The 26,195-nt window shown below is 26.2% G+C and overlaps 1 protein-coding gene and 1 long non-coding RNA gene across 2 annotated transcripts; one reads left to right on the forward strand and one right to left on the reverse strand.

The window, feature by feature from the left end:
* Window positions 1-350: 350 nt before the first annotated feature.
* On the reverse strand, window positions 351-2,353 carry LOC145950932 (uncharacterized). The gene is made up of 2 exons (XR_014428760.1): window positions 874-2,353; window positions 351-684 (listed from the first exon to the last, which is right to left on the reverse strand). It is a non-coding gene; the product is annotated as an uncharacterized LOC145950932 (long non-coding RNA).
* Window positions 2,354-17,341: 14,988 nt separating this feature from the next.
* LOC109798244 (serine carboxypeptidase-like 35) lies at window positions 17,342-20,374 on the forward strand. The gene is made up of 8 exons (XM_020358447.3): window positions 17,342-17,740; window positions 17,900-18,004; window positions 18,110-18,298; window positions 18,502-18,590; window positions 19,026-19,307; window positions 19,574-19,710; window positions 19,816-19,908; window positions 19,984-20,374. The coding sequence occupies exons 1-8, from the start codon at window positions 17,476-17,478 to the stop codon at window positions 20,237-20,239; spliced, it is 1,416 nt and encodes a 471-aa protein (XP_020214036.1). The 5' UTR covers window positions 17,342-17,475; the 3' UTR covers window positions 20,240-20,374.
* Window positions 20,375-26,195: the final 5,821 nt, after the last annotated feature.

The raw sequence follows: 26,195 nt of genomic DNA on the forward strand, positions 1-26,195 counted from the left end.
TTTCTTTTCTTTTACATGTATTTTTTTACTTTAAAAATAATTAAAATTTAAGAAATTATAACATAAAAAAAAGGTGAAAATAATTATTTCTTCCCAATTTAGAAGATGTGTTTTTTTTCCTTCTTTTTCTGAAGTCTATTAAACGGTAAAAAGTTGAGAACGCCTTAATTGTTAAACATCATGTTTATGTTCTCAATTTTTTGTTAATCTCCGAGTCACCTTTTTTATACTAGTTTATTTATATAGCTCAACATGTTATTATCATCGTCGAAAGATATGAAATTAAATATGAGAATTGTCATTTTTTGACTAATATTTCTCTGAACGAATTTGGGAATCTTAAAAACATGTACAACAAATATAGACGAATATTTGATTTGAAAGTAATTACATTACTAATTATTCAAGAATGTTTTACACCACAAACTCCTACCATCTCTGATCATTATAATAAAACCTTAGTTCAAACCCTTCTTTTATTTTACTTTCATAAAATAACCATTTGTAAATCTTAATTTTATTTACAATGACAATAATAGTAATATTGTGAACCTTGCTTTCCACATATGCCAAATTGATACCCTTCTCCCTTGCAACATTGATTGCATAAATCATTACTTAGACATTTTACTTCATCACACTGTGATACAGGCGGCGACACGTCGCTGAATACGGTTAAATGTCCTACAAAGAAAATTTCTTGTTTTTGTTATTTGAAATTTCAACATAAAATTTATATAAAATTTGAACAAATGTTTTACCCTTTGTTTTGAAAAAACATGCCAAAAAATAATATCAAATAAATGTCTCATGAGAATTGTATGCAATGAAGAAAAAAAAAGAATTGCAGAAGTTAAATTTTTAATAAATTACCTGAACTTATAACAAGTGCAACACATAAAATTCTCAAAAGAAAAGATTGATCGACGTGAAAAGCCATTTCAAAACTTCTTTTTTTTCGATCTGTGATCTCTCGTGACTTCAGAAGTCATTTATTCTTTCCTCTCTTTCACATATATATAGGCACCTTCAGAAGTTAGGTTAGTAGGGACCGGCCTCAACTCAATGCTGCATATGATGCCATTAATGAGAGTGATGCATATTAGCATCTCGGATTATAAACTGTTTCCACTGAAATGGAAAGTGTTGGACTAAGCCAAGCAAACAAGCACAACCTTTTTCTCTGCACGTGATATTTATGTGAAACTGAAGAATCACTCTACAGTATAAGTTATTAATGCATTGCAAGCATTAACTCTTTATATCCATCTCCTTCGGGCCCAACTTTAACCTACCCACATGCTCCAAAAATTAAAAGAACATATGAAAAACTTACCTAAAATATCTCTAGCACAGTTTCAGTAGAGATATTAATATTAATGTGTTAATTATAGGACAAAACTTAATGAGGTATCATAGGTATTATTTATGTTTTTCTAATCACAATTCAAAATTTGCATATATTACTAAAATGAAATTCTAATTCTGACATGTGAATAAAATCAATAGTAACATTATTAATATTGTATTTACAAACAGCATGAAATTAACGTAAAAACAAATGTGGCATCTGGCATGTTAGAGAAAAAAAGGAAAAAGATGCGATGAGTGGAGGATGAATTATTTCACAAATAGCATGGAAACATAGTTGAGCTTTCAAAATTGTTGAATTGTGGCATCTGGCATGTGGCATGTGAACCTAAGTAGATATTTACTTCTTGTTTTTTTTTTTTTTTCACATAAAAAAAGGCATTAAAAAAAATGTGAATGCTTGCCAAACTACATTGGTTAGCGAATAATTTAACTAGTAGGGTGTAAGCAAGTCCAGGTAATCCAAGAACTTGAACTAACTCAGACCAATCCAATGAGTTTTGATTAAATTTTTTCAGTGTTTAGGTTAGACCCAACCCAATATGATTAAAACCTGATATTGTACAGGTCCGATAAACAAGTTTTGTATTTTCAACCCGTTATTGACCCGACCCAACCCAACCAGGTCATATAATAATAATAATAATAATAATAATAATAATAACAATAACAATGTTTGAATGATCATTTATTTAGGATAATACTCAATGTTAATCTTACTTAGTAATAAGTTTTGTATTTTAGGTTGATAGCATCGTAACAATATAGTATATTTATTTTAAATTAATTAATGTTAATATTTTGAGTTGATAATAATGTAACAAAATAATAAATTTATTTTAGAATTTAATTTGCATCATTATTTGCTTTATAAGTTGATAACACAGAATTTGCAATAATGTATTAAATGATTTACATCTATTTTAAAATATTTAAATTTTTACAAATATATATATATATATATATATATATATATAATTATACTGACCCGATTAACCTAATCCAACCTATTTGTGATTGGGTTGGATTGGACCCAATCCGTTAAATTTTGAACTGATCAAATAACGGGTTTATTCAAACCCGATCCAATCCAATCCGCTTATTTCCCTATTAACTGGTGTCACAACTTATGGAGTCCCAAAAATGCACCAAATGTCCAATGATCATGATTTGATGATATAAGTTATATTAGGGTTTTAGACTGTGTAATGCCCATGCTAAATATTTATTATATATAACTTAAATTTATAAAAAAATTATATATACAACTAAATAATATTTTTTACATATAAAACATATTTAAAATGTATGTAGAAAAATATTTTTAAACAAAGAAATTAAATTTTATAATTATGATAAATAATTTATATTGTAGCACAATATTATTTTTATGTATTGATAAATTATATTAAAAATATTAAAATTTAGTTTGTAAATACTTATAATAAATAAAAATCACAATTAGATAAGAGGTAAAAAAACCACTAAAGTCTCTCTTGTCAAAAAGGAGTCCCTAACAAAATGTTACGATGCGAGATAGAGACTTGTGCTAAATATATAAAAGTTGATTTGAAATATGAATTAGTACATATTTTTAAAATTTAGATTTATTATAAATAATGTATATTGTAGCAATAATTATTTTTAGTTATTGATAATTTATTTTAAAAAAAATTAAAATTAAATTTATAAATAATTATGATAAATAAAATTTGAATTAGATACAAAGTTGAAAGAACTCCTAAAATTTCCCTTGTCAAAAGGAAAACTCCTAATTAAAACGCTCTATGACAATATAGGCGTCTATGTTTCATATACAGAGGGTTGATTTAATTCATTAAAAATTATGATAAAAAATCTAAATTAGATATGGAGTTAAACAAAATTTCTTAAGATGTTTTCGTGCAACATAATTGTTCATGCATAGTATATTGGGATTGATTTAAAAATATTAAAATTTAATTCATATATAATTATAAAAAATAGAAACAAAACCTTTCACGCATCTGGTTAGTAAAAAGTCCCTAAAAACTTTCTTCTACCAGACAATTGTTCCCATTCAATATATAGGGGTTGTTATTAGTTATATAAAAATTATTTATATAACTATTACAATATAGTTTTCTCTCAAATTCCTATTTTTTACATGTATTTTTTTTAATCTTTAAAAATAATTAAATTTAATAAATTATAACATAAAAAAGGTGAAAATCATTATTTCTTTTCAAATTTAGAAGTTTTTTTTTCATTTCTTTTCGTGAATTCTATTTAAAGAATATCCTTTTTTTTTTCTTAAATAAACTGTGAAAAGTTGAGAACGCCTTAATTCTTAGACATCATGTTTATATTCTCAATTTTCTTAATCTCAAAGCCACATGTTTTATACTACTTTATTTATATAGTTTAACATGTTATTATTTTCAACAAAAGATATGAAATCAAATATGAGAATATTCATTTTTTGGTTGATATTTCTATGAAAAAATTTGGGGAATCTAAAAAACATGTATAATAAATGTTTACAAATATTTGATTTGAAAGGAATTACATTACTAATTATTCAAGGGTGTTTTACACCACAAACTCCGACCATCTCCGATCATTACAATAGAACTTTACTTCAATCACTTCTTTTATTGTACTTTTATAAAATAATCATTCATAAAACTTAATTCTTTTTACAATGACAATAATAGTAATATTCTGAACCTTGTTTTCCACATATACCAGATTGATACCCTTCTCCAAGGCAACATTGATTGCAAAAATAATTACTTAGACATTTTACTCCATCACACTGTGATGCAAGCGGCGACACGTCACTGAGTACGGTTGAATATCCTACATTGAAAGTTCCTTGCTTTTGTTATTTGAAATTTTAACATAAAATTTATATGAAATTTGGACAATTGTTTTGCCCTTTATTTTGAAACAACATTCCATAAAATAATATCAAATAAATGTCTCATGAGAATTATATGTAATATAATATATATAAAAAATTGCAAAAGTTAAACATTTAACAAATTACCTAAACTTAGAACAAATGCAACGCATAAAATTCCCAAGATAAAAGGTTGATCAAAGCGAAAAATCATTTCAAAAGTTTTGTGTTTTCAATTTGTGATCTTTTCTTGTGACTTGTATAGTTCATTCTTTAAAGTATATATATATATATATATATATATATATATATATATATATATATATATATATATATACATGTATTGAAAGTTATGATTTTTCCTTTTCACTAAACAACTATGTATTATTATTGTTATTTACAACAAAAACGGTTTTCAAAAGGTTATTTTTTTTGAAATGATGACAGGTTTATAAGTTATTGGAATGATATTAAATAAAAATAAAATTATAAAATATTCACATTTATAAAAAAAAATTCAATTGATTTTAATAGTGTTATATATTTTTTGTGTGTTTTGGTTTCTAAATGTTATAAAACATACATTTAAAAAAGTGGGTTTAATTTTTGTATTAATTAAAGATATAAAACATTCATATTTCTACATTACTCATAAATTATGCGGTTTATATTAGGAAGCATTGAGCATTCACTGTTAACTTGAAAATTAAGTTACAATTGTATCAATTTTAATGTACTACAAAAATAACATCGAACAATTCAACAATTAATATTGACATGTCGATTTAGGTGACTGATTCCTCTTAATTAAAACAAGATTTGAATTTTGTAGATGAAAGATTATATGATTGGGATAGGAAATCCACTTAGAGTTGATAACAAATTTCGCTCACGAAGATTGGTTATAAAAACAAAAATTGAAATCCACTTAGAGTTGATAACAAGTTTCGCTCACGAAGATCGATTATAAACTGATATATAATTTAAATCTAAATATGAAATTAATTATAATTTTTTGTGTATTTAACATATTAAAACTTGAAATTTAATTAGAAGTTTTTGAAATAAATGAAAATAATACGATATTAAAAGGTAAATGTGATGTGACGATATTCCACCAATATAATACAAAAAATTCGATATTAGTGTGTGAAAGACTTATTGCAATGTTTTTAAATTATAAAGATTTTTATAAAGTAATTTTTTATTTATAGGGACTCAATTAAAAACATTGAAACCACTATAAGGACTTACAAATTGATTTAACTATAAAAAAATTTGTGAATTCAATAATGTGTGATCAAAGATATAACTATTGATTTTTTTTTTATAATCATGATATTATGAAGCATTCATCAATTGTTTTCATAACCGATCTTCGTGAGTGAAACTTGTTATCAACCCTAAGTGGATTTTCTATCCTAATCATATAGCCTTTCATCTACAAAATTCAAACCTTGTTTTAAAAGAAATTAGTCACCTAAATTCACATGTCAGTATTAATTGTTGAATTGTTTGATGTTATTTTTGTAGCACATTAAAATTGATACAATTGTAACATAATTTTCAAGTTAACGGTGAATCCTCAATGCTTCCTAATATAAACCGCACAATTTATGAGTAATGTAGAAATATGAAAGTTTTATATCCTTAATTAATACAAAAATTAAACCCACTTTTTTAAATGTATGTTTTATAACATTTAGAAACCAAAACACTAAAAAAAATATATAACACTATTAAAATCAATTGAATTTTTTTTATAAATGTGAATATTTTATAATTTTATTTTTATTTAATATCATTCCAATAACTTATAAACATGTCATCATTTCAAAAAAAAATAACCTTTTGAAAACAGTTTTTGTTGTAAATAACAATAATAATACATAGTTGTTTAGTGAAAAGGAAAAATCATAACTTTCAATATATATATATATATATATATATATATATATATATATCCTTTAAAGAATAAACTATACAACTCACAAGAAAAGATCACAAATTAAAAACACAAAACTTTTGAAATGACTTTTCGCTTTGATCAACCTTTTATCTTGGGAATTTTATGCGTTGCATTTGTTCTAAGTTTAGGTAATTTTTTAAATGTTTAACTTTTGCAATTTTTTATATATATTATTATTACATATAATTCTCACGAGACATTTATTTGATATTATTTTATGGAATGTTGTTTCAAAACAAAGGGCAAAACAATTGTCCAAATTTCATATAAACTTTGTTAAAATTTTAAATAACAAAAGCAAGGAACTTTCAATGTAGGATATTCAACTGTACTCAGTGACATGTCGCCGCTTGCATCACAGTGTGATGGAGTAAAATGCCTAAGTAATTATTTTTGCAATCAATGTTGTCTTGGAGAAGGGTATCAATCTGGCATATGTGGAAAACACGGTTCAGAATATTATTATTATTGTCATTGTAAAAAGAATTAAGTTTTATGAATGATTATTTTATAAAAGTAAAATAAAAGAAGTGATTGAAGTAAAATTTTATTGTAATGATCGAAGATGGTCGGAGTTTGTGGTGTAAAACACCCTTGAATAATTAGTAATGTAATTACTTTCAAATCAAATATTTGTCAACATTTACTATACATGTTTTTGAGATTCCCCAATTTTGTTCATAGAAATATCAACCAAAAAATGACAATTCTCATATTTGATTTTAATTATATCTTTTGTTGAAAATAATAACATGTTAAACTATATAAATAAAGTAGTATAAAAAATGTGGCTTTGAGATTAAGAAAATTGAGAACATAAACATGATGTCTAAGAATTAAGGTGTTCTCAACTTTTCATAGTTTATTTAAGTAAACAAAGGGATATTCTTTAAATTGAATTCACGAAAAGAAATGGAAAAAACCCCCTTCTAAATTTGAAAATAAATAATGATTTTCACTTTTTTTTAATGTTATAATATTTTAAATTTAATTATTTTTAAAGATAAAAAAATAAAAATACATGTAAAAGAAAAGGAATTTGAAAGAAAACTATATTGTAATTGTTATACAAATAATTTTTATATAACTAATATGAACCCCTATATATTGAATGCGAACAATTGTCTGGTACAAGAAAGTTTTTAGGGACTTTTTACTAACGAGACTCATGAAAGGTTTTGTTTCTATTTATTATAATTATTTATGAATTAAATTTTAATATTTTTAAATCAATCCCAATATACTATGCATGAACAATTATCTTGCACGAAAACATCTTTAGGAAGTTTTTTAACTCCATATCTAATTTATATTTTTTTATCATAATTTTTTATGAATTAAATCAACACTCTGTATATAAAACATAGACGCCTATATCGTCCGAGAGCGTTTTAATTAAGAGTTTTCCTTTGACGAAGGAAATTTTAGGAGTTCTTTCAACTTCGTATCTAATTCAAATTTTATTTATCATAATTATTTACAATTTTATTTTTAATTTTTTAAAACAAATTATCAATAACTAAAAATAATTTTTGCTACAATATACATTATTTATCATAAATCTAAATTTTAAAAATATGTACTAATTCATATTTCAAATCAACTTTTATATATTTAGCACAAACCTCTATCTCCCATCATATCCTTTTGTTAGGGGCTTTTTTTTGACGAGAGAGACTTTAGTGGTTCTTTTTACCTCTTATCTAATTGTAATTTTTATTTATTATAAGTATTTACAAACTAAATTTTAATATAATTTATCAAAACATAAAAATAATATTGTGCTACAATATAAATTATTTATCATAATTATAAAATTTAATTTCTATGTTTAAAAATATTTTTATACATACAATTTAAATATGATTTATATGTAAAAAATATTATTTAGTTGTATATATAATTTTTTTTTATAAGTTTTAGTTATATATAATAAATATTTAGCATGGGCATTACACAGTCTAAAACCCTAATATAACTTATATCATCAAACATAGTAATTATTGATACACATAATTTTTAAAATATTTGTTATATATAATAAGCATTTAACATGTGTATTGCACAAATAAAATTATAAGAACTTAACAAATATATTTATATATATATACATGTATTTAATCTTTAGTTTAATAAAATAGTAATGTATTTTGTGTATTTCATAAACTTAATTAAGTGAAAATTTAAATTATGCGGATAAAAGTCTTGTTTTTAATCTTTTTCCTTAGTTTTTTTAATAGATTTCAATTAAAAATTATCAAAGAGATTATAATTGATATATAATTTAAATCTAATTTTGAAATTAATTATAATTTTGGTGTATTTAACATTTTAAAACTAGGAATTTAATTAGAAGTTTTTGAAACAAATAAAAATAATATGGTATTAAAAGGTAAGTGTGATGTCATGATATTCCACCTATATAATATAAAAAATTCAATATTAGTGTGTGAAAGACTTATTTTGCAATATTTTTAAATTATAAGGATCTTTCTAAAGTATTTTTAATTATAGAGACTCAATTAAAAACATTGACAAAATTATAACGACATACAAATTGATTTAACTATTTTTTTTTTTTTTGCAAATTCGATAACGCGTGAATAAAGATTTAACTATTAAGAATTTTTTAAATCATGATGTTATGATGTATTCGTCAACTGTTTTGATATGGTCTTCGTGAGAGAAATTTATTACTAACCTTAAGTGGGTTCACTTTCTCAATCAGATAATTTTTCATGTACAAAATTCAAATCTTGTTTTAAGTGGAATCAGTCACCTAAACCAATATGTTAGTATTATTTGTTCAATTGTTCGATATTATTTTTGTATCAAACTAAGATTAATGCAATTGTTACCTAATTTTTCAAGTTAAGAATGAATACTTAATGCTTCCTTAATATAAATTGCACAATTTACAAGTAGTGTATAAAATTTTGTTATATTTTCAAATAATATAATTTTAAAATCTTTATTTTTCTTATGTAAAAATATTCTTATCTATAAAACCTTTAATATAATTAAAGTTGTAATAGTTAATCAAAATATGTTAAAAACAAATAAAATATATTTATATTTATAATAATTAATATAAAAATAATTTCATAGGTTTTTTTTAATTAATAAAAACATTCACAATGATTTAATTTTTTAATGTAATTATAAAATCTAGTTAATTAACTAAAATATGCTTTTAATATTTTTAAAAATTTTAGGATGTTACATGGTTGATGATATCATGTATATTAGTTAATTAATAATCGAAAATGATTTGCAAAGCTGATGCCATAATTTGTGGCTATAATATTATTGCACAAATAAATTTTCATGTCATTCATGTGATTGATTAATTATTTCACAAAACGGTATGGAAACATAGTTGAGCTTTTAAAATTGTTGAATTGTGGCACTATCATATTAAGGAAAAGTAGGGATGGCAAAGTGGGCCATGGTCCGCGGGCCGGGCCAATCATTTCAACCCGCCAACCCGCCAAGCCCACCTCGCCAAGCCCGCCAACTCACCGGGCCAAATAGCGGGCCGGCCCGCCACAACCCGCCGGCCCGCATATATTTTTTTTAATTTAATTATTTTTATGTTTTTTATTTTGATGTAGAAGATGAGGATGAAGATGATTAAGAAAAAAAGTAGAGATAACTTGTTTCAAGAGAGCTTCTAATATTCTTAAAATAAAAATTTAAAGTTAACTAATTGTATTTAAACTTGTTTTGTGGACTATCAAAAAATTTAGTTTATAAATAATTTGGTTTTGATTTTGGTGTAAATGGATTAATTTCTATTTGATTTTGTTTTAAGTTTGTAATTTGTTTTTGTTGAACATATATTAAGTACAATATGTATGCATTTTTAATTTCATATGATTATATTTATTTATTTGTAGCAATTTTTTTTTATTTGACCATAAAATATTTTTTTTCCATTTTTTTTATTTTTTATTTTTGTAAGCAGGCTGGCCCGCCAGCCCACCCTTAGGCGGGGCGGGCCAGCATCTCCAGCCCGTTTTACATTAGCGGGTTGGCCCGATCCGGCCCGCCCCATTTTTGGAGGGCCAATGGCGGGCCGGGCCAAAACGGGCCGGGCAGGCCTGTTTTGCCATCCCTAAGGAAAAGGACGTGGTGTATGTCTTACCACTAACCATGTGGCATGTTCACTTATATAGATATTTTCTTCCTGTTTTCTTTTTCTTTTTTTCTTTTTACATAAGAAAGACATTAAAAAAGATGTACATGCTTGTCAAACTACATTGATTAGCGAATAATTTAACTAGTAGGGATGTAAGGGATAGAGCTGTCAAAACGGGCCAACCCGGCCCATGTGGGCCGGCCCACCTTGACCCACTTTAAAAACGAGCCAACCCAACCCGGCCCACTTGTAATTTTTTCAAAAAAAATTTGGCCCGGCCCGGCCCGGCCCACCACGGGTTGGTGGGTTATACGGGCCAGCCCACCAAAAATTAAAAAAAAATTATTAACAAAATTCAAAATTTTAAATTAATTATAAATTAACATAATAGTCATAAAATTAACATCATTAATAGTTATAAGTCATAATTCATCATACAAAATTAAATACAAATCATGATAAAAGTTTAAAATAAAAATTTTCAATATATCATCATACAAAATAAACTACAAATCATATTCAAATTTTTATTGAAAAAAAAAATGGTGGGTTGGTGGGCCACCCGGCCCACCACGGGTTTAGCCCGGGTGGGCCGGGTCAAAGTGGGCCGGGTTGAAATATACCCACCTACTATAAAACTTCAATTTTTTTTGGCCCGGCCCGGCCCGTTTTCAAGGTGGGCCGGGTTGGCCCACGGGTCCCGGCCCACTTTGACAGCTCTAGTAAGGGATATAGATAATCTGGGAACATGAACTAATTCAATGAGTTTGGATTGGATTTTTCGGTATTTAGATCAAACCCAACCCAATCCGATTAAAGCCCGGCACTGTACGAGTTGGATAAATGAGTTTTGTGTTTTCATTCTTTTATTGACCTGACCCAACCCGATCATATATTACTATAATAATAACAACAACAACAATAACAATAATAATAATAATAATAATAATAATGTTTGAATGATAATTTGTTTAGGATAATATTTACTGTTAATCTTACTTAGTAACAAGTTTTGTGTTTTAGGTTGATAGCATTATAAAAATATAATATATTTATTTTAAATTTTATTTTATATTAATTAATGTTGATTTTTTTAAGTTGATAATAATGTAACAAATTAATAAATTTATTTTAGAATTTAATTTGCATCATTGTTTGCTTTATAGGTTGATAATATAGAATTTACAACAATATATTAAATGATTTACATCTATTTTGAAATATTTAAGTTTTTACAAAAAAATATAAAATTATGCTGACTTAATTAACTCAATCGAACCTAACCTGTTGTGATTGGGTTGGGTTGACCCACTTACTCCCCTATTAATTGGTGTCACAACTTAAAAAATGCACCAAATACCCATTGATCATGATTTGAAGGCCAATCAATCAGCCATAATGGCATATTGCCTTCGAAGGTTTGGGATGAAAACACTCTGAATTTGTTGATCTCTGATTATTGTAAGAAAATCTGATTGATTGTGTTTAATATTTTCTTCAATTTCAATCACATTCTTTTAACATTTAATTATAACACTTTAAATAAATTATTGCTTAAAAATTGGAGATAAGTTTCACTGAACCAACGTAAAAACAAATGTGGCATCTGGCATGTTAGAGCAAAAAAAGGAAAAAGATGGGATGAGTGGAGGTGGTGGAATTGTGTGGTTAAGGGCATCTCCAATGGAAGCAACTCATTTGAGTTGCTTCATGCATTGAAAAATGAAAAAAGTGGTCCCTAGTGTACCATGTCAGTATTAAGCAACTCAAACACAAATTTACTCCAATGATAAAAAATTTTAAGGAATTCAACTTTTAGAATTTTTTTTTTCTAATCATTTATGAACCAATTTTAAATTTTTATTAAAAAGGATAATTGCACTACAATGAAAGAAAATAAATTACGAGAAAAAATACACAATAAGTAGATATTAAAAATAAAATAAAGCAATAGTAAATACATATATACGAAATTAATTTTCATCATTATTATTTCCAACGGTTGCTTGAGGTAGCAATTCTCTCTCTTCTTCAAGCAACTCATGTTGCCACGTCAGAGTCTTCCAATGGCAAGAAACCGAGACTTGAGTTGCTTCATGAGACAAGCAACTCCCATTGGAGTTGCTCTAATAACCCAACCATCTGGCCGTCTGAAATCAATATCCTATAATTTAATATCGAGGATTACTTGTTATGTTTCCTTATTTCTTAAGTGTATGATGTTGCAAACTTTAATTAGTTTGGAAATTTAAAAGAATTATTGATCAAGAAAACTTTATATTTTTACATATATTTAATTTCAATAAAAAAAAATTAAAAACGAATCATCTCCTACATTTGTGATCTTAGTGAACACATCAAACAAGAATTATACTTTAGACAAACTGATATTTTATTTTTGCCTTGTTTTGTACCTAGGTGAAGGACTATATGTAGGCGTGCGTATATGCATTGAGAAAATATAAAATCAAAGATATGAAGAGAGTGGGTGATCCATTTGTGTGAAAGGTGTACATGGTAACATAAAGCTTCACATGCTGGCATGTCAAAAGCAACTGCACTGTACTAATGTCCCATGTGCCATTTCAGCCTTATGTTTATTGGTCTTGACATGGGTAATTATGTGCCGATCGAAAGGGCCATTCCTCTCACTCTCACCAGAATCCCCCATTAGATTGAATCTTAGAAAAGGAAAATATAAAGGTGTTTGACCTAAATTAGGAACCATTTCTTCGAAGTTATGTTAGTAGGGACCCCACTTTGTGGCGGCCTCAACTCAATGCTCCATATCATCCCATTAATTTTCATCATCCTCTAAAGGGCCATTCCTCTCACTCTCACCAGAATCCCCCATTAGATTGAATCTTTGAAAAGGAAAATATAAAGGTTTGGCATGGTATACATTTGGTTGCGCTACAAATCACACCGAATTTGTTGATGTCTAACTATTGTAAGAAAATCTGATTGATTGTGTTTAATATTTTCTGAAATTTCAATCACATTCTTTTAACATTTAATTATAACACTTTAAATAAACTATTGCTTAAAAATTCGAGATAAGTTTCACTGAACCAGCGTAAAAATAAAATGTGGCATCTTACATGTTAGACCAAAAAAGGAAAAAGATGCGATGAGTGGAGGATGAATTATTTCACAAACAGTCTCGAAACATAGTTGAGCTTTTAAAATTGTTGAATTGTGGCACTATCATATTAAGAAAAAGGACGTGGTGTATGTTTTACCACTAACCATGTGGAATGTGAACTTAAATAGATATATTATTCTTGTGTTCTTTTTTTTTTTACATAAAAAAAGCATTAAAAAAGATTTACATGCTTGTCAAACTGCATTGATTAGCGAATAATTTAACTAGTAGAGGTGTAAGCAGGTACAGGTAATTCGAGAACTTGAACTAACTCAAATCAATTCAATGAGTTTTGATTAAATTTTTTCGGTATTTGAATCGGATCCAAATCTGATTAAAACCTAATACTATATGGGTCAGATAAACAAGTTTTGTATTTTCATTCCGTTATTGACCTGACCTAACCCGATCATATAATAATAATAATAATAACAACAACAACAACAACAACAACAATAATAATAATAATAATAATAATAATAATATTTGAATGATCATTTATTTAGTAATAAGTTTTGTGTTTTAGGTTTATAGCATCGTAACAATATAATATATTTATTTTAAATTAATTAAAAAGTTCATATTTTGAGTTGATAATAATGTAACAAATTAATAAATTTATTTTAGAATTTATTTTACATCATTATTTGCTTTATAGTTTGATAACATAGAATTTGCAATAATGCATAAAATGATTTTTACATCTATTTTGAAATATTTATTTTTTTACAAAAAATATATATAATTATGGTGACCCGATTAACCTAACCTAACCTGTTTGTGATTATTGGGTTGGATTAGACCCAATCTGTTAAATTTTAATCTGATCGAATAATGGATTTATTCAAACCTGATCCAATCCAGTCCGCTTATTCCCCAATTAATTAACTAGTATCACAACTTATGGAGTCACAAAAATGCACCAAATGTCCAATGATCATGATTTGAAGGCGTATCAATCAGCCATAATGGCATATTGGCATCGAAGGTTTGGCATGGTATATATTTGGTTGCGGTAGAAATCACACCGAATTTGTTGATGTCAAACTAATGTAAGAAAATCTGATTGATTGTGTTTAATATTTTCTTCAATTTCAATCACATTCTTTTCACATTTAATTATAACACTTTAAATAAATTATTGCTTAAAAATTGGAGATAAGTTTCACTAGAACCAACGTAAAAACAAATGTGGCATCTTGCATGTTAGAGCAAAAAAGGAAAAAGATGCGATCAGTGGAGGATGAATTATTTCACAAACAGCATGCAAACATAGTTGAGCTTTTAAAATTGTTAAATTATGGCACTATCATATTAAGGAAAAGGACGTGGTTTATGTCTTACCACTATTTACCATGTGGCATGTGAACTTAAATAGATATTTTTTTCCTGTGTTCTTTTTTTTTTTTTACTTAAAAAAAGCATTAAAAAAGACATACATGCTTGTCAAACTGCATTGATTAGCGAATAATTTAACTAGTAAAGGTATAAGCAGGTACAGGTAATATGAGAACTTGAACTAACTCAAACTAATTCAATGAATTTTGATTAAATTTTTTCAGTATTTGGGTCAGACCCAACCTAATCTTATTAAAAACTGATAGTCAGAAAAACAAATTTTGTGTTTTCAGCCCGTTATTGACCTGACCTAACTCGATCATTACATTGTAACTCCATCCTTACTTTTTTTTCCCTTTCATATTATTTGTCTAAACTTAAAAAATAAGTGTTTCTAAACAAACACTTAAAAAAAAGTAATTCTATAATTAGTAAAAAGTAGTTACTTTCTAAAAAAATTACTCTCTTATTAATACATTAATCCCTAAGTTTATATATATATATATATATATATATATATATATATATATATATATATTTATTGGAATGAAACTTCTAAAAGTATATCTATATTAAAAAATCTTTCTTCTAAAAGTTTATATATTTAATTTTTTTTTGAAAAAGTTAGTTTATAAAATTATTAAAAGTCTATAAATTATAAGTTGGGGGAGTTAAAAAGTTAAAAACTCGCCGATTAATTGATTGAATTAAAAATATTTAATAATATTAAAAGTTAAATATAAAATAATATTAAAAAAAATACATATTTAGTTATTTGAAACATAAATAAATTTTTAATAAATTAATGAGAAAAACTAGTATCTTACAAGCTAAAATATTTTTATAAATAGTTGAAGTAGCTTATTATAATAAATTAGAAACAATTAACATAAGCTTACATATTAAATACTTTTGTTTTAATTAAATTAATTTATAATACCTAATATACATTGTCAAACACACTCTTATGTACTTCTCTTGCTTTCTTTGGTATACCTTTCATTGATTTTGGTCTTTGCTTCTTGCAATAAATCCTGTCTTTGTTTGATACATTAATTTTCAGAATGTTCTAGTGACATGTAATGATATCGAAGAAAATTTAGAAGTCTATTTGTATAATCTAGGAAACATACTTTTAGAATATATTTAGAATAATATTCATGAAAGAAATACATTTAGAACTATGTTTTGAAATTATATTTTCATAATTATATACAAATAGATATCTCAAATTTTATTTTTAAAAATGAGAGTAAGAAGTAAATTTTTGAAATTATAATTTAAGAAATATACAAATAGGTTTCCAAAATTATAATTCCAGAAGAAAATTAGACTTTGAAAATTTAATTACGAGTGTAAGATTAAAAGTATTTAAAAAAAATGAGAGAGATAAGATATGTATGTAGAAAAAATTAGTTGTGCAAAATGTAATTACCTTGCACCAAGCCTTTGGGTTGGTTTTCACCAAAAATTGCATCAAATCTAGGCCCAAATTACCAACAAAAAAAACAAATGTGAAAACAGCATGGAATCAACGTAAAAACAAATGTTAATATTAAAATTCAATAACGTGTGAATAAAGATTTAACTACTGAATTTTTCTTTTGTATAATGATGATATTATAATGTATTCATCAATTGTTTTGATAATCGATCTTCATAAGAGAAATTTATTGCTAACCCAAGATGGGTTTATTGTCTCAATCAGATAATTTTTCATGTACAAAATTCAAACCTTGATTTAACTGGAATCAGTCACCTAAACCAATATGTTAGTATTAATTGTTCGATATTATTTTTGTATCGCACTAAGATTAATGCAATTGTTACCTAATTTTCAAGTTAAAAATGAATACTTAATGCTTCCTTAGTATAACCCGCACAATTTACGAGTAATGTACAAAAATTTTATATTTATTTTAAAATAATATAATTTTAAAATCTTTACTTTCCTTATATAAAAATATTCTTATCTATAAAACCTTTAAAATAATTAAAGTTGTAATATTTAATCAAAATATGTTAAAAACAAATAAAATATATTTATATTTCTAATAATTAATATAAAAAATAATTTCATAGATCTTTTTTTAATTAATAAAAATATTCACAATGATTTAATTATTTTAATGTAATTATAAAATCTATTTAATTAATTAAAATATTCTTTTAATATTTTTAAAAATTTTAGGATGTTACATGGCTGATGATATCATATATATTAGTTAATTAATAATAGGAAATGATTTACAAAGCTGATGCTATAATTTGTGGCTATAATCATATTGTACAAATAATTTTTCATGTCATTCATGTGATTGATTAATTATTTCACAAACAGTATGGAATTGGAAACATAGTTGAGCTTTTAAAATTGTTGAATTGTGGCACTATCATATTAAGGAAAAGGACGTAGTGTATGTCTTACCACTAACTATGTGGCATGTGCACTTACATAGATATTTTCTTCCTGTTTTCTTATATATAGACACGCACTCTTGTATTGTATCACATCACTCTCCCTTGTTGAAAATAAACATCACGCCTGTTTTCTCAACACTCTCCCTTGTTTAAATCAAACATCACGCCTGGTGGTGGTAGTTAAGTGAATTGAGAAATCAAGAGAAATGGCTTTGTTTTCAGTTTTGTTAAATTTTGTTGTTCTTCTTCTGCTTCTTATATCTTTCACCAAACAAACTTTAGGTGTGTCATTATTGGCAGAGCAAGAAGCAGATAGAGTCTATGAATTACCAGGACAACCTGATGTTATGTTTAAACACTATGCCGGTTACATCACTGTCAATAAAACTCATGGAAGAGCATTGTTTTACTGGTTTTTTGAAGCCACTCATACACCACAACAACAACCTCTTCTCTTATGGCTCAATGGAGGTATTTTTTTTTTTACCAACTTCTGCAATCGTTTTTATTTAGTATTTACCGTCATGTGTGTCATATAACATCATGCACGCATGAATTTGGATAAAATAATTTTGTTACAAAGTATTTGATCATGTCCTAAATTAATTTGCTGGAACTTTTGTATACTAGGACCTGGTTGCTCGTCCATTGCCTTTGGAGCAGCACGAGAGCTTGGTCCATTTCTTGTGAAAGACAAAGAACGCCTCGAACTTAACAAATTCTCTTGGAACAGAGGTAACCAAATACTACTATATACTAATAATTTATTATTTGTTAATTAAAGTATTTAGTTAGATACATGCATAATTAATTTGGACTATGTTGCTTGCTATTCCCTAGTTGCAAACATCATATTCTTGGAAGCACCAGTTGGTGTAGGCTTTTCTTACACTAACAATTCCAAAGATTTACGTGAGCTTGGAGATCGTGTTTCTGCTATTGATAACTATGTCTTCTTGACTGGTTGGTTCCAAAGGTTTACAAGCTTCAAATCTCACGATTTTTATATTGCAGGAGAGAGCTATGCAGGTACCCTTTTTCATATCTACTCATTTTCCCATTATAATACTCCATATATGATTAAGATCGTTATCTTAGTCTAAGTAATATAGTCAATAATATCTTTTATATTTTAGTATACTTTTTAATTGAACATGTATTAGTTTGTCATGTATATATCAGTATCATGTATTATCTAATTATGCACATTTTTTGTATGTTTGGAATTATAGGACATTATGTTCCACAACTTGCTGAACTTATCTATGAAGGAAACAAAGATCCCAAAAAAGACTCTTACATAAATCTCAAGGGATTCATGGTAACTATATTTTTGCAACTCATTCTTTTTACACTTTACACCCTTTTCTTATTCCTTTCTTGGCTTGCTTTTTTTCTTCTCGCGCTACTTTTCTTTTCGTAAATCAACGGCAACGAATATTAATATCTTCACCTTTACAGCTAAATTTCTTATTATATTCTTTGTCATATTTATTATTATTTTTCTTGATTCTTTATTTTTTTCTTATCTCATTTTCCTCATTGTAAAAAGTCTATTTCAATTAGCGAAGAAAAAGTACATGAATTGTTATAAATTCTTGTTGATGTTGATCGCAAACATTATTCAACTAATTAAGACTGTACTCATCCAATTATGTAAAAGATTCTAGTCACCAACTCAAATAAACTATTTGCATTAACTTTTACAAACATGGCAACCGGTTAACAAATGAACCCTGTTGTGACCGAAATTTAGGTGGGAAATGCTGTATTGAATGATCTTGCAGATACAAAGGGCTTGATTGATTATGCTTGGAGTCATGCCATCATCTCAGACCATGTATACCATGGAATAGTACAAGATTGTGATTTTAGTGTGGAGAACCAAACAAGGGATTGTGACTTGAATATTGCTAAGTTATTAAAATCTTATTCTGATATTGATATATTCAGCATTTACTCTCCCATTTGCCTCGATAATCATCGAAGAGCAGTTTCATCAACACTTGTCGTTACTCCTCGTCTTCTCACGCGACATGTACGTGTTTACTCTTTGGTTCATCCTTTTAATCAATTATTTTCACCACATATATATGTTTAATAGAAATTTATTATTTAAAGTCTATTTAGATTCTAACATATAAGCATTTTGAGAGTTTTCTTATTAAAAAATATCTTTTATTTTCGGTAAATAAATTCTCAAAAGTATTTTTAACTTGAATATAAACAAGCGTTTAGATTAATTTATAATTATTATTTTTTAATTATATATACGGTCTGTGTTTTGTTGCATTTTATTCATAGGATCAATGGCATAAGCTAGCATCAGGATACGATCCCTGTACAGAAGATTACATACGAAAATATTTCAATAATAAGGATGTTCAGAAAGCCCTCCATGCCAATATCACCAACTTGTCTTATGCATATTCCCTTTGCAGGTACGTATTAATTCTCACATATGATTAAATAAACTAGTTGAGTATTAATACACTAATAACTTGTGACTTATTGACAAGTCAATTATTCTGTTTGATGAAATTAAGTGCTGTAATAGAGAAATGGAATGACTCGCCAAACACTATTCTGCCAGTTATTAAGAAGCTCTTACGAGCAGGGTTACGTATTTGGATATACAGGTACGTAGGCCTTGAATTAATTATTGATTGTTGTGAATTAAGTTGATGTGTTTTGACATGCATGCATGGATGCAGTGGGGACACTGATGGAAGAGTTCCAGTGACATCAACAAGATACAGCATAAACAAGATGGGTTTGAAAGTGAAGAAAGAGTGGAGAGCATGGTTTCATAAGCTTCAAGTGGCAGGGTGGGTGGCGGAGTATGAGGGTGGCCTCACCTTTGCCACTATTAGAGGTGCTGGCCACCAAGTTCCTGTGTTCGCACCAGACCAAGCTCTTGCACTTGTCTCCCATTTCCTTTCATCCGAAACACTCCCATCTTTGACGTGACATGTTCAAAGTGTATACATGGAATTCCTTTCAATTATCTTAATGATTTGATAGGAGAGAAGTTTTTTCATGTATAAGAATCAGGATTTTGAAAATTTTAAATTCTGGAATCATGTTCAAAGTGAAGTATTCAAATAGCGTATCATAAACTGTTTCTACTGAAATTAAAAGTGCAGCCGTGTAGGGTTTAATGTTTGTTTTTAATTAACTTTCGCACCCTCAACCCAAGCTCACCCAGTAAATATAGAATCAAACACAAGGAACTACGTTAGGTATGAGAAAGAGACACAAAGGATTATGGGTTACTAACCACGCAATTTCGTAAGCTAGCCTTACGTTGTTTGAAATAATCTTTTCTGGGTCGTAAAGCTAAGCCCGCTTTTCTCTTCCCTGAAGCTCATTTTGTCTGTGAGTGGTTGGAGGACATGGATTCCTCATCACTGAAAGGGTTGGGTACGCCACTCCACCACCTCCACTCACGCATCTTTTTCCTTTTTTGCTCTAACATGATTACTAAGATACATGACAAGGTCTACGGTTGAAACAAATGATTATTCCTCACCACTCAACTTTCTTTAAAGCTAATTAAAGAGATAAAGGAGGATCGTGGGACAATAGCTGGTAGGTTTCAGTTTGCCCCATAGTGCCATATCACATTCACAACCAACAAATCTGTTCCCTTCAATTAATTAAAGTTGTCTGCATTAAACTTTTGATTATGTCATTCCTTTTTAAAGGAGGATCACGAGAAATGAACCTTGGTGATGAGAAATGTACTCCTGGTCAGTGCTGGATTATCTCCATCACGAGCAGCTCCAAAACAACTCAAGTAGCTAAGTTGCACCATAAATTTTAATATAATTTGGAGCTTACCATATAAACAAATTATTATACATAAAAAAGATTATTTTCTTTTTACAACTCAAATGAGACAACTTTTTGTCTCCTCTAATTTTAGAGAAATAAGTTTTAAATGTGTGTATATATAAATTTTTTAAAAAATAACTAAATTAAGAGATAAAAGAATAATTATAAAACTTCCTACAATGTATTTTTTTTTCTTCAAATCCATCATCTGATTAAATAACAAAATTGAATCCAAAAATTAAGAGATAAAAGAATATACAACGATAGTGAGGTTACATAAGGGTTGGACTAAACCAAGCAAACAAGCACAACCTTTTTCTCCGCAGGTGATATTTATGTGAAACTGAAGGATCACTCTACAGTATAAGTTATTAATGCATTGCAAGCATTAACCCTTTATATCCATCTCCTTCGGGCCCAACTTTAAACTACCCACATGCTCCAAAAATAAAAAGAACATATGAAAAACTTACCTAAAACTTCTCTAGCACAGTTTCTGTACAAGACACTCTAGATTAAAAAAAAAAGTGTTGATAGATAGGCAAAAACAAGTAATAGATACGTGCCAAAAAGTCGGTATAAAAAAAGAAACTGAAAATGATTTATTTTTACGTATTTTTAACGACAAAATAATACATGGCAAAAGTAAAATATTATTTTATAAAATAATCATGTATATTGTGTATTTCATAAACTCAATTAAGTAAAAAATTTAAATTATGCAAATTTAAATTATGTTTTTAATCTTTTTCCTTAGCTTTTTTAGTAGATGTAAATTACAAATTATGAAAGAGATTAAAACTGATATATAATTTAAATCTAAATATGAAATTAATTATAATTTTTTGTGTATTTAACATATTAAAACTTGAAATTTAATTAGAAGTTTTTGAAATAAATGAAAATAATACGATATTAAAAGGTAAGTGTGATGTGACGATATTCCACCAATATAATAAAAAAAATTTGATATTAGTGTGTGAAAGACTTATTGCAATGTTTTTAAATTATAAAGATCTTTATAAAGTATTTTTTTATTTATAGGGACTCAATTAAAAACATTGAAACCACTATAGGGATATACAAATTGATTTAACTATAAAAAAATTTGTGAATTCAATAATGTGTGATCAAAGATATAACTATTGATTTTTTTTATAAGCATGATATTATGAAGCATTCATCAATTGTTTTCATAACCGATCTTCGTGAGCGAAACTTCTTAACAACCCTAAGTGGATTTCTTATCCCAATCATATAATCTTTCATCTACAAAATTCAAACCTTGTTTTAAGAGAAATCAGACACCTAAATCGACATGTCAGTATTAATTGTTGAATTGTTCGATGTTATTTTTGTAGCACATTAAAATTGATACAATTGTAACTTAATTTTCAAGTTAACGGTGAATGCTCAATGCTTCCTAATATACACCGCAAAATTTATGAGTAATGTAGAAATATGAAAGTTTTACATCCTTAATTAATACAAAATTTAAACCCACTTTTTTAAATGTATGTTTTATAACATTTAGAAACCAAAACATTAAAAAAAATATATAACACTATTAAAATCAATTGAATCTTTTTTATAAATGTGAATATTTTATAATTTTATTTTTATTTAATATCATTCCAACAACTTATAAACCTGTCATCATTTCAAAAAAATAACCTTTTGAAAACAGTTTTTGTTGTAAATAACAATAATAATACATAATTGTTTAGTGAAAAGGAAAAATCATAACTTTCAATACATACACACACATATATATATATATATCCTTTAAAGAATAAACTATACATGTCACAAGAAAAGATCACAAATTGAAAACACAAAAACTTTTGAAATGACTTTTCGCTTTGATCAACCTTTTATCTTGGGAATTTTATGCGTTGCATTTGTTCTAAGTTTAGGTAATTTGTTAAACGTTTAACTTTTGCAATTTTTTTTTTATATTATTATTACATATAATTCTCATAAAACATTTATTTGATATTATTTTATGGAATGTTGTTTCAAAACAAAGGGCAAAACAATTGTCCAAATTTCATATAAATTTTATGTTAAAATTTCAAATAACAAAAGCAAGGAACTTTCAATGTAGGATATTCAACCGTACTCAGTGACGTGTCGCCGCTTGCATCACAATGTGATGGAGTAAAATGTCTAAGTAATTATTTTTGCAATCAATGTTGCCTTGGAGAAGGGTATCAATCTGGCATATGTGGAAAACAAGGTTCAGAATATTACTATTATTGTCATTGTAAAAAGAATTAAGTTTTATGAATGATTATTTTATAAAAGTAAAATAAAAGAAGTGATTGAAGTAAAGTTCTATTGTAATGATCGGAGATGGTCGGAGTTTGTGGTGTAAAACACCCTTGAATAATTAGTAATGTAATTCCTTTCAAATAAAATATTTGTCAACATTTACTATACATGCTTTTGAGATTCCCCAAATCTTTTCATAGAAATATCAACCAAAAAATGACAATTCTCATATTTGATTTCATATCTTTTGCTGAAAATAATAACATGTTAAACTATATAAATAAAGTAGTATAAAACATGTGGCTTTGAGATTAAGAAAATTGAGAACATAAACATGAGACGTTCTCAACTTTTCATGGTTTATTTAAGAAAAAAAAAAGGATATTCTTTAAATAGAATTCACAAAAAAAAATGAAAAAAAAACTTCTAAATTTGAAAAGAAATAATGATTTTTACCTTTTTTATGTTATAATTTATTAAATTTAATTATTTTAAAAGATTAAAGAAAATACATGTAAAAAATAGGAATTTGAGCGAAAACTATATTGTAATAGTTATATAAATAATTTTTATATAACTAATATCAACCCCTATATATTGAATGGGAACAATTGTCTGGTAGAAGAAATTTTTTAGGGACTTTTTACTAACTAGACTGTGAAAGGTTTTGTTTCTATTTTTTATAATTATATATAAATTAAATTTTAATATTTTTAAATCAATTCCAATATACTATGCATGAAAAATTATGTTGCACGAAAACGTCTTTAGAAATTTTTTTTAACTCCATATCTAATTTAGATTTTTTATCATAATTTTTAATGAATTAAATCAACCCTCTGTATATGAAACACAGACGCCTATATTGTTAGAGAGCGTTTTAATTAGGAGTTTTCCTTTGGCGAGGGAAATTTTAGGAGTTCTTTCAACTTCGTATCTAATTCAAATTTTATTTATCATAATTATTTGTAATTTTAATTTTATTTTAAAATAAATTATCAATAACTAAAAATAATTATTGCTACAATATACATTATTTATAATAAATGTAAATTTTAAAAATATGTACTAATTCATATTTCAAATTAACTTTTATATATTAAACACAAACTTCTATCTCGCATCATAACATTTTGTTAGGGACTCCTTTTTGACGAGAGAGACTTTAGTGATTTTTTTACCTCTTATCTAATTGTATTTTTATTTATTATAAATATTTACAAACTAAATTTTAATATTTTTAATATAATTTATCAATACATAAAAATAATATTGTGGTGTAAAACACCCTTGAATAATTAGTAATGTAATTAGTTTCAAATCAAATATTTGTCAACTTTTACTATACATGTTTTTGAGATTCCCCAATTTTATTCATAGAAATATCAACCAAAAAATGACAATTCTCATATTTGATTTTATATCTTTTGTTGAAAATAATAACATGTTAAACTATATAAATAAAGTAGTATAAAAAATGTGGCTTTGAGATTAAGAAAATTGAGAACCTAAACATGATGTCTAAGAATTAAGACTTTCTCAACTTTTCACAATTTATTTAAGTAAAAAAAAAAAGGATATTCTTTGAATTGAATTCACGAAAAGAAATGGAAAAAAAAAAAAACCTTCTAAATTTAAAAAGAAATAATGATTTTCACCTTTTTTTTAATGTTATAATATCTTAAATTTAATTATTTTTAAAGATAAAAAAATAAAAAATACATGTAAAAGAAAAGGAATTTGAAAGAAAACTATATTGTAATTGTTATACAAATAATTTTTATATAACTAATATGAACCCCTATATATTGAATGCGAACAATTGTCTGGTACAAGAAAGTTTTTAGGGACTTTTTACTAACGAGACTCATGAAAGGTTTTGTTTCTATTTATTATAATTATTTATGATTTAAATTTTAATATTTTTAAATCAATCCCAATATACTATGCATGAACAATTATCTTGCACGAAAACATCTTTAGGAAGCTTTTTAACTCCATATCTAATTTATATTTTTTTAACAGAATTTTTTATGAATGAGATCAACCCTCTGTATATAAAACATAGATGCCTATATCGTCGGAGAGTGTTTTAATTAGGAGTTTTCCTTTGACGAGGGGAATTTTAGGAGTTCTTTCAACTTCGTATATAATTCAAATTTTATTTATCATAATTATTTACAATTTTATTTTTAAGTTTTTTAAAATAAATTATCAATAACTAAATATAATTTTTCCTACAATATACATTATTTAGCATAAATCTAAATTTTAAAAATATGTACTAATTCATATTTCAAATCAACTTCTATATATTTAGCACAAACCTCTATCTCGCATCATAACGTTTTGTTAGGGGCTCCTTTTTGACGAGAGAGACTTTAGTGATTTTTTTTACCTCTTATCTAATTGTGATTTTTATTTATTATAAGTATTTACAAACTAAATTTTAATATTTTTAATATAACTTATCAATACATAAAAATAATATTGTGTTACAATATAAATTATTTATCATAATTATAAAATTTAATTTCTATGTTTAAAAATATTTTTCTACATACATTTTAAATATGATTTATATGTAAAAAATATTATTTAGTTGTATATAATTTTTTTTATAAATTTTAGTTATATATAATAAATATTTAACATGGACATTACACAGTCTAAAACCCTAATATAACTTATATCATCAAACATAGTAATTATTGATACATATAATTTTTAAAATATTTTTTATATATAATAAGCATTTAACATGTGTATTGCACAAATAAAATTATTAGAACTTAACAAATATATATATATATAT

This window comes from Cajanus cajan, chromosome 8 (genome assembly GCF_000230855.2).
Source record: "Cajanus cajan strain Asha chromosome 8, NIPB_CcT2T_4, whole genome shotgun sequence".
In the NCBI taxonomy this organism is placed as follows: Eukaryota; Viridiplantae; Streptophyta; class Magnoliopsida; order Fabales; family Fabaceae; genus Cajanus; species Cajanus cajan.